The sequence below is a fragment of the Gossypium raimondii genome, chromosome 7 (assembly GCF_025698545.1).
Source record: "Gossypium raimondii isolate GPD5lz chromosome 7, ASM2569854v1, whole genome shotgun sequence".
In the NCBI taxonomy this organism is placed as follows: domain Eukaryota; kingdom Viridiplantae; phylum Streptophyta; class Magnoliopsida; order Malvales; family Malvaceae; genus Gossypium; species Gossypium raimondii.
In genome coordinates this window covers 52,719,249-52,738,156 of record NC_068571.1, presented here as the reverse complement: position 1 = coordinate 52,738,156, position 18,908 = coordinate 52,719,249, and the positions used below count along the sequence as shown (strand labels likewise).

The window sequence follows — 18,908 nt, the reverse complement described above, 5'->3', positions numbered from 1 at the left end:
TTCATTATAGGATTCATCTTCCCTAGGTATCTAAATAATTAGTTCATAATTGTGAATAAAAACATCTCAAAGTTAGAATAACCACAAGAAATAAAGAAATTCATAAAAACTTCAAAAGAAATTAAAAAGAGGTCTTCAATCTTGATGAAAATCTGCTTCAGAGTTGGCTCCAATGGCATTCTTTGTGTTGTTTTCTTCAATATTCTCAAATGGCTCCTTTGTCTCTTCTTCTATTTGGAATTTATAGATTTTAGAATGCCTAAAAAGCCTAAAAATTACGTTTTTTTGCGTATTTGGGAAGCGAGTTACAAAATCGACACTGTCTGGCACATAGCCATGTGTCCAGCCCGTATGGCTCCTGAAATATGCTCTTTTTATCCGATTTTCGCTCATTTTGCTCTCAAATGCTCAGCTAAGTATAGAAACATGAATTCGAAGAATTAGGAGCATAAAATCCACCAATTTACATAAATAATCATCCAAAAATGTATTAAGAACAATATTAAAATATGTTACTTTCATCACTTATCACTAGTGGTTTTTCCACAATTCTGTCTGGCAACTTGGTTGCAACATAATGGCTTGACCGCATATATTTGATCTGGCAGTTTTAACTGCAATTCTGGTGGCGATGTCCACAATTATCTATTGGTGTAATTTGGTTGGATGAGTTCTGGAGAACTCTATTTTGGTGTGTCGCGAAGTTTGGAATGAAGTTTTCTGAAAAATCTGCATTATGATTTCCTAAAAAATACCGCATTGGCATAAATATGCATTCTCCATTCTGTTTATGTGATCGTTATGAAATTCTCTGTAATACTCTAATTTGCTCCATTCTGGTTATATGATCATTATGAAATTCTTTGCATTACTTTGATTTGTATATTGTGTTTTGTATGATCTCTGTTTGAATTTAGTGATACACTGAGGTTTATAACTCACCCATTTGTTTTATCTTTGACTGTTCAAGTAACCCTCTGACTAAGGATCAAACGGTGTGTGGGAGCTCAGATTGTTTTCGCACTCTATGTAAATATGGTGATTTTCATAATTATTTGTTTTGGACTTTTGGGTCTGTAAATGGGTTTTTGTTTAATTCGTCGGTAATTGATATTTTCAAATGCGAAACTATAAAATTACTTAAGTCGACAAAATGAATTTCTGTTAAACCTAAAACTCCGAAAAAAATTCCGCTACAAATTAAGTAATTTCTTAAGTGTTTTCTATAAATGAACAAATAGATTTTAATGACTGTTGCCATATTGGTATTTCCTAAACACCTATTGAAATCAGTTTTTTCTGCGAGTTGGTGTAACTTCTCCAGATTTAGCCGTAATATCTAGGCTGAATTTGGAGCATTACGCACTGTTAACAATTGTACTTAAAGCTTAAAATATAAAAAAGAAATTGAATTTTCAAAAAATAAAATTAGAAATAGAAATAGAAATAGAGAAATTAATTTCAAATGAAGAAAATCAGGCCAACATAATTACATAAGCGTATTTTAACATTTTTTTTCTCAGATAATGAATATGCAATACGATTGGCATGGAAACCTAGTCAAATTGTCATCAAATCGATCCTACTTGCCCATAGTGAGACTACGGACCTTCACTGTTCCACCCCCTCACTGCGGTTACCCAAAAAATTTCTTTATAACAAAAAAAGAGCCTCATTTTTTAACGGTCCACGCGCTTCCTTACTGATACGGACTTGCTTTTCCCAGCTGTCCATAACTGATTTTCAATTTCTTCCTTGGCTTTTTGGCAGAGAGAACTGTTAGAAAAAAAAAACAGCAGCAACAATGAACAACAAAGAGCATAAGCTCATGAAAACAGCAAGCAAAAATTGATAGGCTAAAAAATAGCCGAATGAGAAAGTCTACACTTTCATTTCCATTACAAAATATATAAGAATTACAAAAGTGGAATGTTTACCTAACAATTTCCACTAAATTTGGCAACTTGCCAATTAATAATTAAAAAGATGAAAGCATTGTAACTACCATTATGAAAGCATATTAGCTATCATTATGAAAGCAAAAGATGAAAGCATTATAGCTATCATTATGAAAGCATATTAGCTATTATTATGAAACCAAGTTGCATATCAACTTGTTTCAATTATAGCTATCATTACAAATATTAAAAATAAACAAAATAAACAAAATGAACAAAATGCACCAAGTTGCTCCTTTGTTGCTTTACAGTCCATGTTCAACACTCCTCCTTGGACTGTAAGCAACAAACACCAATTGATTTCCTTAGAAATTCAAACCTGATTGTGCCAAGAGGCTTTGTCAAAATGTCAGCCAATTGATCTTGTGAGCTGCAATGTATTAGACTCACTTATTTGGATTGGACAACTTCTCGAACAAAGTAAAACTTGAGCTTAAAATGTTTGGTTTTGCCATGAAAAACAGGATTTTTAGAGATGGCAACTGCTGACTGGTTATCCACCAAAATTTCAGTAGGCTCGAGCTGTTCTTCATTCAAATCACATAGCAACTTCCTAAGCCAAATGGCTTGATTTATCTTCTGCAGAAATTGCTATGTATTCACTTCAAGAAGAGATCGAGCAACAGTTTGTTGCTTCTTTGAACTCCAACTGAAAACTCCCGAACCAAGTGTAAAGAAGTAGCCTGAAGTACTTCTCATATCATCAACTGATCCACCCCAGTCACTATCTGAGTAGCCAGTTAATTTCAGCTCACTTCCTTTCTTGAACATTACACCAAACTTCAAAGTACCTTTGACATACCTGAGTATTCTCTTTGCTGCTTTCAAATGAGTTGTATTGCAGCTGTGCATGAATCTAGACAGTAGACTAACTGAATGCATAAGGTTAGGTCTGGTTGCTGTCAAGTAAAGTAAACAACCAATCAGGCTTCTATACTCCTTTTCATCTACCTTTTCTTCATTTCCAAAGCTGCTTACTTTCTCTCCCACAGCTAATGGTGTGCTCATTGGTTTGCTGTTTTCCATATGAAACTTAGTGAGAATTTTCAAGGCAAATGCATGTTGGCTGATAAAAATGCCTTGATCAGACTGGTCTACTTCCATACCAAGGAAGTAAGTCATGATTCCCAAGTCTGTCATGTCAAACATGTCTTGCATATTCTTCTTGAACTCTTGAATCAAATCGACCCTGCTTCCAGTCACTAATAGATCATCTACATATATTGAGACAATCAGCAAAGTCTCATCTTTGGACTTCTTTATAAACAAAGTTGGCTCACTCAAACTTTTCTCGAAATTGAGCTTAGACAGGTAAGCATCTATCCTGTCATACCAGGCTCGAGGAGCCTGTTTTAGTCCATAGAGTGCCTTCTTCAGCTTGTAAACCTTGTCCTCCTTTCCTTGGACTTTAAATCCATCAGGCTGTTCAACATAAATCTCCTCCTTAAGAAAGCCATTCAGGAAAGCTGACTTGACATCAAGCTGATGGACCTTCCACTGTTTCTGTGCAGCCAAAGTAAACAGGAGCTTTATGGTGTCCAGCCTTGCTACTGGAGCAAATGTCTCCTCAAAATCAATGCCAAACTGTTGATTGTACCCTTTCACCACAAGCCTTGCCTTGTGCTTGTTCAAAGAGCCATCAGCATTGAATTTGGTCCTGAAAACCCATTTGACACCTATGACCTTCTTCTGATCAGGTATGTCTACCAGATCCCAAGTGTCATTCTTATGGATCATGTCGATTTCAGCCTCCATAGCCTTCTTCCAGCTCTTGCTTCTTGCAGCTTCTTCATAGCTTGAAGGCTCAACAATGGCCACATTGCATCTTTGGTAGATATCAGCAATAGACCTGGTCCATCTCACAGGAGTATCATCTATATTGGCATTACTGACTTCATTTTCTGCCAATTCTAGATTGCTGTCAATCTGCTCTTCTTCAAACTGACTTGTGTTAGAGCCATCTAGACTCCAAAACCTTCCTTCATCGAATTTGACATCCCTGCTTACCAAAATCTTCTTGGTTGAAGGATCAAATACTCTGTAGCCCTTCTTGCAGCTACTGTAGCCAACAAATATACCAGGAACTGATCTCTTCTCAAGCTTGGTTCTTCTTTCTGCAGGGACAAGTACAAAACACATGCAACCAAACACTTTTAAATGGGAAACTGTTGGTTTAAGATCATACCATGCTTCAAAAGGAGTTTTATCATTTAAAGCATGTGTTGGCAGCCTATTGAGCAGGTACACTGAGGTGTTGACACCTTCAGCCCAAAAAATGTTTGGAAGCTTGCTTTGAAACAACAAATACCTGGTCATGTTCATCACTGTTCTATTCTTCCTTTCACATACTCCATTTTGCTGAGGAGTATACACTGTGGTCAATTGATGATGAATCCCAGCCTGCTCACATAGCTTCTGAAATCTTTCAGACAAGTATTCAGAACCATTGTCTGTCCTCAAGGCCTTAATCCTGCAGCCTGTTTGATTTTCTGCCAATGCCTTGAACTTTCCAAAAACTTCAAACACTTCTGACTTTTGTTTCATGAAATAAACCCAGCAAAATCTGGTCAGATCATCAATAAACAATATAAAATACTTACTGCCATTCAGTGAAGGGGTCTTCATTGGTCCACAGACATCTGAGTGCACCAACTCAAGTCTTTCTCGAGCCCTCCATGCTTGGTTTACTGGAAAAGGCAACCTGGCCTGCTTACCAAGCTGGCACACTTCACAAACAGACTCATTTGCATCAACCTTAATCATGTCCTCTATCAAACTCATCTTGTGCAGCAAATTGAGTGACCTGAAATTAACATGGCCAAATCTTCTATGCCACAGATCAGCATTGTCAACTGAACTTGTATAGGCTCTACTCTCAAGTTGGCTCACATCCAGCATAAAACACCTATCTGCCATGGGTGCTGAAACAACTTCTCTACCAAGAATATCATTAATAACACAAGAATCATTCTTGAAAACTAGAGAGTAGCCTTTCTTAACCAGCTGACCTACACTAAGTAGATTTTGATCTATTTCAAGTACATAAAGCACATCTGAAATAACCTTGTTACCTGAACCAGTGTTGATCACAACATCACCTCTGCCTTTAGCTTCAATCAGATTCCCATTGCCTATTCTGACCTTTGAAGCAAAACTCCTGTCAAGATCCTTGAACAGGCTCTCATCTGATGCCATGTGATGTGAGCAGCCACTATCCACAAGCCAACTGCATTTGGATTTGCTTGTGGTTGTAGAACATGAGGCAGTGAAGACATGCTCCTCCTGAGCTTGAAGATCTTCAGCAGTCTTGGCTTGTACTGGCAGAGTTTGTGACTTTTCTTGATTTCTACAAATCTTTTCATGATGACCATACTGCTTGCAGCTCTTGCATTGGATGTCTGGTTTGTTCCAGCAATACTTCTCCAAATGGTTAGTCTTCTTGCAGTGAACGCATGGTGGAAACCTCCTTCTACCGACATCTTTCTTTGATCTTTCCCTCTTTTCAAACTAAGGCTTCTTAGCTTTCTGACTTGAGCTGGAGCCTTCTCTGACCTTTGCTTGAAAAGCACCTTCAGGACTTTCCTCCTGCCTAGTTGCTCTTCTCTGCTCAAGTGCATAAAGTGAGTTAACCAACTCAGACAAAGAAATGGTTGTGAGATCTCTCAAGTCCTCCAATGAGGAGATTTTTGACTCAAACCTTTCAGGTAAGGTGGTAATAACCTTCTCAACAACCCTGCTGTCACTGAAATCTTCTCCAAGGAGTCTAATATTATTGACAGTAGCCATAATCCTATCAGAATATTGCTTGATAGTTTCTGACTCCTTCATCTTCAAATTTTCAAACTCCCTTCTAAGATTAATTACTTGTTGCTGCCTTGTCTTGTCTGATCCCATGAACTCCTCTTTCAGCTTGTCCCAAGCTTGTTTGGGTGAGTCACAGGCCATGATGCGAGTAAAAATTACATCAGACACTCCATTCTGTAGGCAGGCCATGGCTTTATGCTTCTTGGCTCGCTCCTCACCATGTTGCTTGATCTGAGCAATGGTTGGATTTGCTCTCAATGGTAGTGGCTCGACATCATTTTCAACTGCACTCCACAGATCAAGTGCTTGGAGGTAAGTTTTCATTTTAACTACCCAGATGTGGTAGTTTTCTCCAGCAAAAATTGGTGGTGGAGGCGGTGCAAAGCTCATGTTCTTTGGCTGGTTTGACAAACACAATTTTGAGTTTATTTTGAAACAAAAAAAAAAACTTAAACAACAGAGGTCCTCAAAGACAAGAGGCTCTGATTACCATTTGTTAGAAAAAAAAACAGCAGCAACAATGAACAACAAAGAGCATAAGCTCATGAAAACAGCAAGCAAAAATTGATAGGCTAAAAAATAGCCGAATGAGAAAGTCTACACTTTCATTTCCATTACAAAATATATAAGAATTACAAAAGTGGAATGTTTACCTAACAATTTCCACTAAATTTGGCAACTTGCCAATTAATAATTAAAAAGATGAAAGCATTGTAACTACCATTATGAAAGCATATTAGCTATCATTATGAAAGCAAAAGATGAAAGCATTATAGCTATCATTATGAAAGCATATTAGCTATTATTATGAAACCAAGTTGCATATCAACTTGTTTCAATTATAGCTATCATTACAAATATTAAAAATAAACAAAATAAACAAAATAAACAAAATGCACCAAGTTGCTCCTTTGTTGCTTTACAGTCCATGTTCAACAAGAACAGCCAGGAAGTACTTAACCGTGAATCAAATTCCCATTTCTTCTTAACCATACCCTTCTAATCCTTGTTTACCTTGTTCCTCCCCCCCCCCCCCCCAACCAAATGGACCCAGTCATGTCTATGAATATTAAGCTTCTCCATGTCTATGGATATACTAGCTCTTTCCACGGATGAGCGTCTACTTGCTGTTTGTGTCGCCGACATTATATTTATATTTGATGGTCCAGGTACTCATATTTATTTATTAAGTATTGTTTTTAATTGTTCTTAATCCAATTTTTTGTTTGGTTGTAAATTTATAAAAATATATACATGAAATTCCTATTTTTGAAACCTCAAAATCCATTTTAAATTTGGAGAATTTTGCTGTTCTTCAGAATATGGAACCTAGGTGTTCGATTCCGTTGCCTCAGGCAGGCTTTATTAAGGACATCGTATGGCGAAGGGCGGCTAAATATAATTTCCTTGTCCTTACAAAGGACGGAAAATTATTCCATGGAAAATTTCCTGACCCCTCTCTCACAGAACTAATGGATGGCATTGACGCAGGTATAAAATTTGCTATTCCATTAAAGTTGTTGGAATTTTTGTATACCATATTTACTTTTTGATTTTTTTTAGTGGAATCGAGCGACATAGGCGACATTGTGGTTGCAAAACAAAACAAGATCACTGTTTTCTCATCGGATTTAAATGAGAACATCCGAGTTGTGGCTTGGGGCAAAATTTTAACGTTGGGGAGCCCGTTGATAATTATTGGGATTGCAAGATAAAAGGTAGTTTTATTATTCTGTTAATCTTAGGTTTCTTTTTCATCAGACTTCCACATATGTTTTTTCATCCAACGCCACCTTGCTTCAACAACAGTTGTGATAGTTGCCATCACTTGTCTCATTTTTGTTCTTCACTGCCTTACACCCTCACATCATATGTTGATTTTTAACTAAAATTACAACAGTTTTTATTTAAATATTTTTTGTCAGTGGATGCCATTAAATGGATTGTTCTTAACGACGACAACACTTTTAGTGACTGCATTGTTGTGGGAGGCTATAAATATAGAGAAGATGGAAGAGAAGAGGATTACCTCCTCCTAGTCCTTAAAAGCAAGATGGGTAGACTTCTCATTTTTTCTTAATGTTGTGGCAGCCCACCTCCGAGTTAGTGGCATATTCAAATTTTGAGTTTTATTGGGATCTATCCGATTCCGATTGCATTGGGCCCCCAGGAATGAGGCCATTCCTAATATTCAATTGCTTCAGAAATGGGTAATTTAATATTTTATTATTATTATTATTAAAGCAGCTATATAGCGGTCCTTTCCAATCGAAAAGTCGCAGGTAATAATGAAATCAAGTCGTTTGCACCTCATTCGAACTTGCTTGATCCTAAACCAATTTGGTTGGAAATTGAACGCGATCATTTCATCCCCCGCATTGACCTCCAAGGTATTGTTATTGCTATTATTATTATTATTATGTCTATTAATTTGGTTTATAATTGGTTTGGCCCCTTAGATGATGATGAGCTAAGCTACAATCAGGTAATGGGTATTTGCTCAGAAGAAGACGAGGAAGGCTATTTTGTTCTTTTTATTTTGCTCTCAGAGGGAAAGCTTAAAATCTATCGCATAGAATAGTATAGAAGAATTGTCCCTGAGTTGGATGAAAAGATGATGACTCATGCACGTATAGAAGGATCATATTTTTAAGGTTTAGAGATCAGTGTATTTTCCTTTGCAACTATAAATTTGGAATATTTTGGTTTCTTGATTCTTTTCTCATCTCTATATACTTTAGAAAGATTAAATCAAGGACTAATATCAAAATATATTGATTTATATTTTTATAGTACTTTAGAAAGTTTAAATCAAAATATTCTCAAATTTATTTAAATAAGAACTATCATAGTGAGGAGTAAATTATGTACAGGGGCATAGGAAGGGGTATTTTGGGGCTTCAACACCCTTCACCTTCTATTTGTCTTCATCATAGTTAAAATATGGTAAATGATATTTAAATTATACCCTTTTTTTCGTCCGTACGTAAGTTATTACAGTTGTAAACAAATATCTTTTCACCCGTCATTTTGTCACATATGATATTTCTATAGTTTAGTCCCTAAAATTAAAAATTTTGATTTAATCTTTTAAAATATTATAAAATATTAATTATAAATCAATATAATGGTTAAATGACATTTTATCTCTCCTACAAATATAGAACTAATGTAGTCATAAACCAATTAAAAATCGATTAAAGTAAGTGCATTTATCAATTAATAATATAGTTACAATGAACAAAGATATGTTCCTAATAATTACCATTTTCTATTATTTAATCGATAAATTCAAGTAATTAATTAAAACTAAAATTAACTAAACCAATTAACTACAAACACGACAAAAAATAAATCAAGAAAATAATCAAGTAAACAACCAAGAAGCGAAACAATTCCTAGGAAAGAATTCACCTATACTTCATCTGTCATTATCAATCTAATTTACGTAATTTCTTCACTTAGTATATTGATCCGTAGAAATCCCTAAATTGTGCTAACATCTCTCTTTAAGAGTAAGAACAATTGACTCTAGGTTGATTGGTTGAAATTTCTTTCTAATTAAAACCTCTATTATCACATTAACTCGATCTATGGATTCTCCTATTAAATTTGAGTTTAACCCAGTAGATCTATGTCGTCTTATTCCTAGGATTGCATGCAACTCCACTCAATTACGCTAAATCTACACTTAAACAGGGTTATTCCTCCTCTAATTTAAGCACATCAAATATGGATCAATAATCTATAAATATTAAACCAATAATTAAACACACTTAATTGAGAACAAGATCTAAGTATTTATTGCGTAAAATAGAAATCAAACGACATAATCCATCATAGGGTTTATTTTCCTTAGGTATTTAGAAAATATTAAACAACAATATTCACAGACTCACTCATTGAAATTGTGGTTTCGAAACCACTGTTTCTGAAATCATTAAAAATTGGGTTGTTACATGAATTGGGTTTGGATTCGACTTGTAACTCTGTATTCAATTCTGTTAATCCCCTAAATGCATAGAATGTGATTAATTAGCATTCATTTTAATCTCTTTAAAAGTATGGAAATGTTATAATTTTTAAATGTTATTTTATTATGTAAAACGATATTGGAGTTAGTTAAGTTGTTTTAACAACATAATATGATGTCACACATCTAAATCTAGAGATCGAGTCGTGTGGGTGTCACAATTTTAATACATTGTTTTAGTTTCTATTGAATTTTCACTTTAATCTTTTCTTTAATAAAAGCTTAAAAAATAAAAGTGCAAACATGATATCGACATGATTTGATATGTAAAGTCAACCTCCATTAAAGATTTAATACTCGAGTGATTAAAATAAAAGTTATTAGGTGATAAAATTGTAATAAGTTTTTTTTGAGTGTCTAAAATAAAAGTAGCCTAAAAGCACCTTATTTGGCTATCTAACTAGAACTACAAAATTATTTTAACCATCTTTTAATTTTTTGACTCTTTTAACTTTTAAATTTATGCTATTTGTCAAATCACTCAAAATAGATGAAAAAGCTAATATTGGTTAACTTGGCATCCACGTGGCAGTTCATTTGTATGTGATATCAACAATTAATTAACTTTTAAAATTAAAAATATGAATTGGTTATAGTTCTTTTAAATAATTTTACTTTTTCCAAATAATTTTTTATAAAATTTAAAATTAAAAATTAATTAATTGGTGACATACTTTTTTATTTATTTTGAGTGATTTAACAAATAATGCAAATTCAATAGTTAAAAGAGACGAAAAAATAGTTAGAATAATTTTTTGTAAAATTAAAACACCAAATAAGTAATTATGTTTTTTAAGGATAATTATGCTTTTAAATAGAGAATAATTCCAGTGGGACTCGTAAAATTATCTCGGAAGTATTTTATAAAAATACATTTTTAATTTATTTTAATTTATTTAAATATTAAACTCACCCTTTTCCCTGTTTCTTATATATATCTCCGACGAAGAAGGTATCCACCTTTGTTTACTAGCTACATGGCTGAAACTGCTGCAGACTCGGTTATTTCTAAGGAAAAGGACTATGCTCCGGCGAGCACTTCCTCAACATCGGAAGAAAAAGTTGTATCCGAAATCGACATTCAGAACTTAACAATCGACGATTGCAATAAGTTCCTTGATGAAGACTCCAACATCAAAATCGTATTCCTTCCTAAATCTAAAGTTTATTTTGATGGAGAGATTTAAGATTGAGTAATATTTTTGTTTGGGCTTTTCAGATTACATCAGGAGATACGCCGTACAGGTCGGCATTTACTTTTGAGGAGTTGAATTTGTCGCCACAACTGTTGAAGGGTCTGTATGTTGAGATGAAATACCAAAAGCCTAGTAAAATACAGGCTATTAGTTTGCCATTGATTTTGGATCCCCCTTACTTGGATTTAATCGCTCAAGCTCATAACGGTTCTGGAAAAACCGCTTGCTTTACGCTGGGAATGCTATCTCGTGTCGATCCGAAATTAAAAGCTCCTCAAGCCTTGTGTTGTTGTCCCACTAGAGAATTGGCTATTCAGGTTCAATTTCTGTGAATATTTTTTTAGTTTTTTGTGAATTTGAATTTTCGATGATATTTGGTTATTGGTTATGATCGTGGACTCGGGGCTCTCTTTTCTGCAGAATTCGGAAGTGCTGAGGAAGATGGGGAAGTATACTGGGATAACTTTTGAATGTGCTATTGGAGGGGATTTTACTACTGAAACTCACATTAAGAAAAGATCGCCTATTACAGCGCAAGTAGTTATTGGTACTCCGGGCACTATTAAGAGACGGATGACTGAGAAGACATTGGGTTTGAGTTATCTCATGATGCTTGTGTTTGATGAGGCTGATCACATGCTTGCTAAGGTAGCCTATGTGTTAATGGCTTATTTTTGCTTGTGGTTTTTTTGGCATTTACAATTTAGATTTCTCTGTACGCGAGCTTTACTTGGTTTATGAATGACTTGCGACAAGTATGGTAGTATTGATTTTCAAACTCACTTATATTAAGAATTCCAAAAGCATCGCATCTTTAATTAAATTGCCTCCTCCTGCCTTATTGATTTTGGAAGAATGGGCGACACCGTTTTGATTATGTTGTTGCAGGAAGGATTTAAAGATGATTCTTTGAACATGATGAAGCATATTGGACGTGTCACTTCTCACTGTCAGGTTTTTATTTCAAAAATTGGTCTGGAATGCATAATCTTTTTCTAACTTAGAATGGTTAATAAGGGCTGGTTTTAGGTTCTCCTATTCTCTGCCACATTCAATGAATCTGTTAAGAAGTTTGCTGCAAAGATAGTGAAAGGAAATCACAACGAGTTGTTTGTCAAGAAGGAAGAACTATCATTGGAATCGGTGATCCAGTATAAGGTGGATTGTCCAGATGAACTTGCTAAGGTTATGGTAATCAAGGACCAAATTTTGGAATTCGGAGAGCGTATAGGGCAGACGATAATATTTGTCCGGACGAGGAATAGTGCAATCATATTGCACAGGAGCCTTGTCGACCTTGGTTACGATGTTACTACAATTCAAGGTGCTCTCAAGCAAGAAGATCGAGACAAGATAGTCAAAGAGTTTAAAGATGGGTTGACTCAAGTTCTCATTTCAACCGATCTTCTTGCCCGGGGTTTTGACCAACAACAGGTATCATTCCCTTTTATCTTTCCCAGTTGTCGTGCAACATAACATCCTGCTTAATATTGTATATATCTACAGGTCAATTTGGTCATCAATTATAACCTTCCCGTGAAATATGACCATTCTACGGAGCCTGATTGTGAGGTTTATCTGCATAGAATTGGTAGAGCCGGAAGATTTGGTCGCAAGGGTAAGTTTACTGGGTTCTTGAAATGAAAATGTGATTAGCTAAATACATTGATTTCATTCTCGACTTTTGTGTATTAATGTTAACAGGAGCTGTGTTCAATTTGTTATGCGGTGATATGGACGAAATGATAATGTCAAAAATCGAAACTCATTTCGACATGAAAATCGCAAAGGTAAGCCCTCCCATGTCTATATTCCCCTTCTTTTCTTTCATATCCATCTGATTGTTTTTGGCACGTTATTATGGATCCAGGTTCCTGACTGGAGAAATGAGGAAGACTTTAAAGCTGCAATGAGATCAGCTGGTTTATTGTAACCGAAGCTTCTGTTAAGATTTGTTATTTCTTCTTCCAATAATTTTGGAGATTTTGAAATTTTATAATATGTTACGATATTAAGGTTTTAATCTATTTTGATTTTAGTTGTTAATTATTTGCATGTTTAAAAAGTAATTTACCCATTCAACCTTAATATTAGGGAGTGAAATTTCTATTACTGTAGTTTGATTAATTTTTATATTCAATATTGAATTTTGTTCAATTTAAATTTTCTATTCAATTTTAATTTTTAAATAATTTATATTTATGTTTTAATTTAATCATTTAATTCATATAATATTGAAACTAAATAAAAATTTTATTTTATAAAAATGAAATTAATTTTGTTGTTTTATGATATATGTAATTCCTTTCCAAGTTTGTATTTCATTAAATAAAAATTCTAATTTAATTTATTAATTTTTAATATTTATAAGTTCAATCATTTAACTATTAAAATGAAATGTAAACTGCATCAATTATCCCTAAATTTTATTTAAAATTACATTTTAGTCACCTAATTTTTAAAAATTACATAATAATAATTGTTACATTTATCACTTAATTGTTAACTTTCAAAGAGTTAGTAGCTAATTTGGTCCTTTAAGCTATAATTTTAAAATCATTTTGATACTTTAAAAGTTTTATTAACAATTAAAAATTAATCTCCCAACTCTAAATTTCATTTATTTTCTACAGTTGATGCCGATCACATAAATAACTTCATTGGACTAATTGTTGCCTTGAAACCTATTTGAGGTTTATGGTTGGGGAGCGACCTAGAGATTAGGTGAAATAGCTTGCCTTTGCAGAATACCACCTTTCACCCTTCCACAAATACCACGGTTTCCGAGATTCTTTAAGCTATTCTACCCATCTCACCCAAAAAAAATAATATTTATAAAAATAATTTTAGTTCAAAAACATTTATCTAAATAACTTTAAATAAGTAGTAAAATTAAGTTATAGGAACTAGATAGTCGGCACGACTATTTTTTCTATTAAAAAAATAATTTTTTAGGGTTTTGGACATAAATAACCGATACTCATGTATTTTTATTAAAATTTTTTTTTGAAGTGTTAGCACACTGATGGTCAACACCCTTTTATCTGATCAAAAGAAATTATTGTTTTGGTGTGTGTGAGGTGCCGACCAACAAATGTCCAAAGTTACCTAACAAAAGGGATGGGAATATTGTAACATTAACCCCTCCTTGTTTTCCATCTTTTTTTATTTCCCAAGTTTTATTACATATTTTATATTTTAAAATAATATTGGACTACTTATCATATTGTTAATTATTATTGCATCACTCACATTATTTTTAAATTTAATATGAGCAATTACATTAATTTTTTTAATAAAATTAGAATATGCTTTAATGATTTTCATCTTTTATAATAATTCAAATAAACATTTAGAAATATTTTAATAGTAACACATTATTTATAAATATATTACAACTTATTTTTAAATTAAAAGAAACAATAATTTAGCAATGTTTATTTGAATTATTATAAAAGATAAAAATTATTAAAGTAGATTTTAATTTTATAAAAAAATATAATTTAATTGTGCATATTAAATTTAAATTAATTTTAAATTTAATAATAATGTGAGTAATACAATAATAATTAAAAAACATAATAAGTAGTTCAATATTATTTTAAAATATAAAATATGTAATTAAACTTGAGAAATAAAAAAAGATGAGAAAACATGGAGGGGTTAATGTTGCAATATTTTCATCTCTTTTGTTGGGTGACTTTGGGCATTTGTTGGCCGGCACCTCACACCTCAAAAAAATATCTTTTTAATCAGATAAAGGGGTGCCGGCCATCAGTGTGCCAGCACCCCAAAAAAAATATTAGAGCCGGTCATCTAGTATCCAAAGCCTGAAAGGTTATTTTTCAATAGAAAAATAGTGGTGCCAGCCATTTAATTCTCATAACCTAATTTTACTATTCATTTCAAGTTATTTGGGTAATAATTTTTAAACAGGATTATTTTTATAAATATTAATTTTTTTGGGTCAGATGGTAAAATTGCCTATTCTTTAAGGACAACCAGCTTCGATGCACATGCCTTACCTGGTGATTCACAAGCTGCTACTGTTGATAAAAGTTTGTTGGCTAGAGAGGCAGCCATAAAATTAATGAAGTAGTACCTTCATCGTGCAGCTAACCATATGAAGCAACAAGCAGATAATAAAATGTCTGATAGGCAATTCGAAGTAGGTAACTCAGATCATCTTAAGCTTCCACCGTATAGACAAAAATCTGTTGTAAACAGAGTTAATCTCAAGCTCTTTGCTCGATTCTTTGGTCCATATGAGATGCTTGGACGAGTGAGATCAATGACTTATAATCAGACCCAAGCAGGGATTAATATAGTAGCAACAGCCAAAGATATTCTTCAACAAGAAATTTATCAACTATGGACAAAGAAAAATATTGGCATATTATACTGGAGATATCCAAGAAAATGGAGATGAAGAATCTTTAAGGCTATTAAAAAAGATAGCTGATATAGAAATTGAAGACTATCCATCTCATTCGGTATTTCTTGTATCTCAATTGAAGAAGCATGTGGGACAAGGGCCTGTACAATCTCAGCTACCTATAATCAATGATGAAGGTATACTTGCTAAGGAGCCTATGGCTATACTTAGCAGAAGAATGGTCAAACGTGGTAATCGAGCTGTTACTCAAGTGATTACCCAATGGAGCAACAGTTTTCTAAAGGACTCAACATGAGAATTTTTGTACGTCCTCGAGGATAAGGATGCAGCAAAGAAGGGAGCATTCATACTAGATAAACGAAATGAAATTTTATACACTTATTGGGTTATTTTCATTATTTTCTGATTGGGCTGTATTTTTGTGCTTAATTCTAGTTTTTGTTTATTTTGTTAAATTACTTCAGTTGTGAGAAGTGTAACTGCTAATACAAATGTTAGAAAGAACATCAAATTTTACAAAAGAAATTCTCTTTCTGGTTAATTTTCTCTGCAACCCATCATTACATCCTTCTCTACATTTTTTTCTTCTAAAATTTCATCTACATCCTCCACCACCTATCGATTCACAATATAGATAATCGATGTATCAATAAACAAGCTTCCTTTTCCCATGTTTCATATCTACTGGAACTGAAATCTCAGTCTCCTATCCCAATTATGAACTCAATTCGATTCAAGATTCTGGTTCCCAGAACTACAACCCCAACACCTAAACACTTAACCATAGCCCCTTCCCATCTCAATCTCGCTTCGACTACCATTATTGAAACCAACCCATCGTTTCCATATCCAAACGTTGAAGACCCAGCCAAGACATTGCCTAATCTATTGTCCAATTGCACCACCCTTCTCCACTTGGACCAACTTTATGCCCGCATCATTCAAACCCGACTTCTCGATTGTTACTCCTCGCCGTTTCATTGGAACAACGTTATCCGATCTTACACCAGGTTCAATGCTCCCGTTAAAGCACTTCACATCTACATTGCCATGTCGAGAACTGGACTCCTCCCTGATCGTTATACTCTCCCTCTTGTCTTGAAGGCTACCTGTCAGTGTTTCGCTATTGACATCGGCCGTCAACTACATTCCGTGGCTGTGAAGATTGGGTTAGAGTTGAATGAGTTTTGCGAGAGTGGGTTTATTAGCCTTTATGCAAAAGCGGGACAGTTTAAGAATGCGAGGAAGGTGTTTGATGAAAATCCCGATAGGAAATTGGGTTCTTGGAATGCTTTAATAGCTGGACTTGCTCAAACTGGGCGTGCTAAAGAAGCGATTCATATGTTTTTGGAGCTGAAAAAAAATGGGTTTTTGCCTGATGATGTGACTATGGTTAGTGTGACATCGTCTTGTGGTAGTTTAGGGGATTTTGAGTTAGCTCTTCAGTTACACAAATGTGTATTCCAAGCTAAACGCTTTGAAAAATCCGATATTTTGATGTTGAATTCGGTTATTGATATGTATGGGAAGTGTGGTAGGATGGATTTAGCTTATTTAGTTTTTTCAAGGATGAAGGAAAAAAATGTTTCTTCTTGGACGTCTATGATTGTTGGCTATGCAATGCATGGTCATGTTAAGGAAGCTCTTGGTTGTTTCCTTTGCATGAGAGAGTCCGGGGTGAGACCTAACTATGTTACATTTATTGGGGTTTTAAGTGCTTGTGTGCATGGTGGGAAAGTAGAGGAAGGGAAATTTTACTTTGATATGATGAATAGTTATGGGATAAAGCCAAATTTGCAGCATTATGGTTGCATGGCAGATCTGCTTGGTCGAGCCGGGTTGCTTGAGGAAGCAAGGAAGATGGTGGAAGAGATGCCTATGAAGGCAAATGTAGTGATATGGGGGAGTTTGATTGGTGCATGTGAGAAATTCGGGAATGTGGAGATTGGGGAGTGGGTGGCTAAGCATTTACAAGAATTGGAACCTTGGAATGATGGGGTTTATGTTGTATTGTCTAATATCTATGCTAGTAATGGTTTGTGGGAAGATGTTGAGAGGGTTAGAAGGATCGTGAAGCAAATGAAACTTGCCAAGACTCCTGGTTATAGCTTGGCAACTACTTAGAATTGAGTTTAGTTTGTTCCAATGGCCAATCATCATGTTAACCATTTTAGAATAAAAGTTACTTTGCTAATTATTGATTTCTTTACTGTTAATTTCATGTAAGCTAGTTTTCTTCAAGCAAAGAGACTAGGAATTATCAATTCATACAACAATATTAAGGGAGCATTGCCACTTTCAGGGATTATTCATTTAATGCATTTGGATCGGATCATCTTACATTACTTGCAAGAACATAAAAATTTCGTCATAGATTATCATGTTTGGTTCAATAACGTTCCCTTGAATCAACAATATGACGTAATATAACCATAATCTTGATACTACATACTCCCCATTTTTAGTGAGGCCTTTGTCATTCGCCCAAGATTTTACATTCTTGAGTATAAGATAATTTTATTTATATTTTAGTGATAATATATTATTTTTATTCCCATTTTTAATGATTTTGACTTATTTCTTTTCACATTTCATGTGAGCTACATTTTTTTGAAAGGGACAATACCTTATTGATCCATTGTAGCTTGAAAAACTTGGAGAGCTGCTTCCATTCTTTGAGCCATAACTTGTAAACCAGAAGCGATGAAGAAATCCAAATCCCCGAGTGTCCAACCTTTCACTGGCTCAACTTCATACCTCCATTCAATGTCACACCCATGCTCATTGGACAACACTCTCACTGTTGATACATAAGCATTGAAACCAACATTGCCATCCACAATAGAATAGCTAAAAACCATCTTAATTGGATCAATGGACAGTAGCTTTTGCTTAGTCCAATTCATACTTCCTTTATCACTACCACTGACCGGAGTTTTAAAACCAGCACAGAAACGAACGCACCCAGGTTGTCCCGAGACACCTTCGACGGGGAGACAAGTAGTCAGACTCGGGAACCACTTGTCCAAGCCGAAAAAATCTTGTAAGAGGAGCCATACTTGTTCTGCTTTGCATCCTGCTAGCTTTGCACATGACTTACCTTCCCATTTTGGTTGCTGACCAACATTTGCCATTGGATAAGTAAATATGTTTGATATATTCTTTAGCAAAATCTATAGCAAAGCAACTAAAATAAATAAAACTCACTATGATGATTCTCTTTTGGTGTAGCAGCTATTGCTTATATATAGAAAGATTTAGTTGAAAATGGGTAAACTACATAGATAGTCACTCAACTATAAGTAAATTTTTTTTTGGTCACTAGCTGTTAAATTATTAATGGTAAGATAACTTGGCAGCTTTTAAAATTGACATAATAGCAACTTCAATCCTCAACATTCGTTCATTGTGTCAATTTAGTTTTTATTCCAAAAAATTTAAACTCTCAACATTTACATATTGTGTAATTTGGTATTTTTTGTTGTTTGTTTTTCTTTGTGACATTGAAGGTTAATTTTAAA

At 34.2% G+C, this 18,908-nt stretch overlaps 4 protein-coding genes across 4 annotated transcripts; 3 read left to right on the top strand and 1 right to left on the bottom strand.

Moving 5' to 3' along the window:
• The first annotated feature begins 6,693 nt into the window (after positions 1–6,693).
• On the top strand, positions 6,694–7,651 carry LOC105789251 (nuclear pore complex protein NUP214-like). The gene is made up of 3 exons (XM_052633371.1): positions 6,694–6,931; positions 7,082–7,253; positions 7,326–7,651. The coding sequence occupies exons 1-3, from the start codon at positions 6,875–6,877 to the stop codon at positions 7,475–7,477; spliced, it is 381 nt and encodes a 126-aa protein (XP_052489331.1). The 5' UTR covers positions 6,694–6,874; the 3' UTR covers positions 7,478–7,651.
• Positions 7,652–10,636: 2,985 nt separating this feature from the next.
• On the top strand, positions 10,637–13,037 carry LOC105789020 (DEAD-box ATP-dependent RNA helicase 38). Its single transcript, XM_012616249.2, has 8 exons — positions 10,637–10,937; positions 11,015–11,308; positions 11,412–11,639; positions 11,880–11,945; positions 12,021–12,425; positions 12,498–12,609; positions 12,696–12,781; positions 12,862–13,037. The coding sequence occupies exons 1-8, from the start codon at positions 10,773–10,775 to the stop codon at positions 12,922–12,924; spliced, it is 1,419 nt and encodes a 472-aa protein (XP_012471703.1). The 5' UTR covers positions 10,637–10,772; the 3' UTR covers positions 12,925–13,037.
• A 1,522-nt stretch (positions 13,038–14,559) lies between these two features.
• Positions 14,560–17,581, top strand: LOC105789094 (pentatricopeptide repeat-containing protein At1g77170, mitochondrial). Its single transcript, XM_012616363.2, has one exon. The coding sequence runs from the start codon at positions 16,105–16,107 to the stop codon at positions 17,509–17,511; it is 1,407 nt and encodes a 468-aa protein (XP_012471817.1). The 5' UTR covers positions 14,560–16,104; the 3' UTR covers positions 17,512–17,581.
• Positions 17,582–17,733: 152 nt separating this feature from the next.
• LOC105789178 (lachrymatory-factor synthase) lies at positions 17,734–18,620 on the bottom strand. Its single transcript, XM_012616476.2, has one exon. It carries the CDS (start codon positions 18,519–18,521, stop codon positions 18,015–18,017), a length of 507 nt encoding a protein of 168 aa, XP_012471930.1. The 5' UTR covers positions 18,522–18,620; the 3' UTR covers positions 17,734–18,014.
• Between the last annotated feature and the right edge of the window lie 288 nt (positions 18,621–18,908).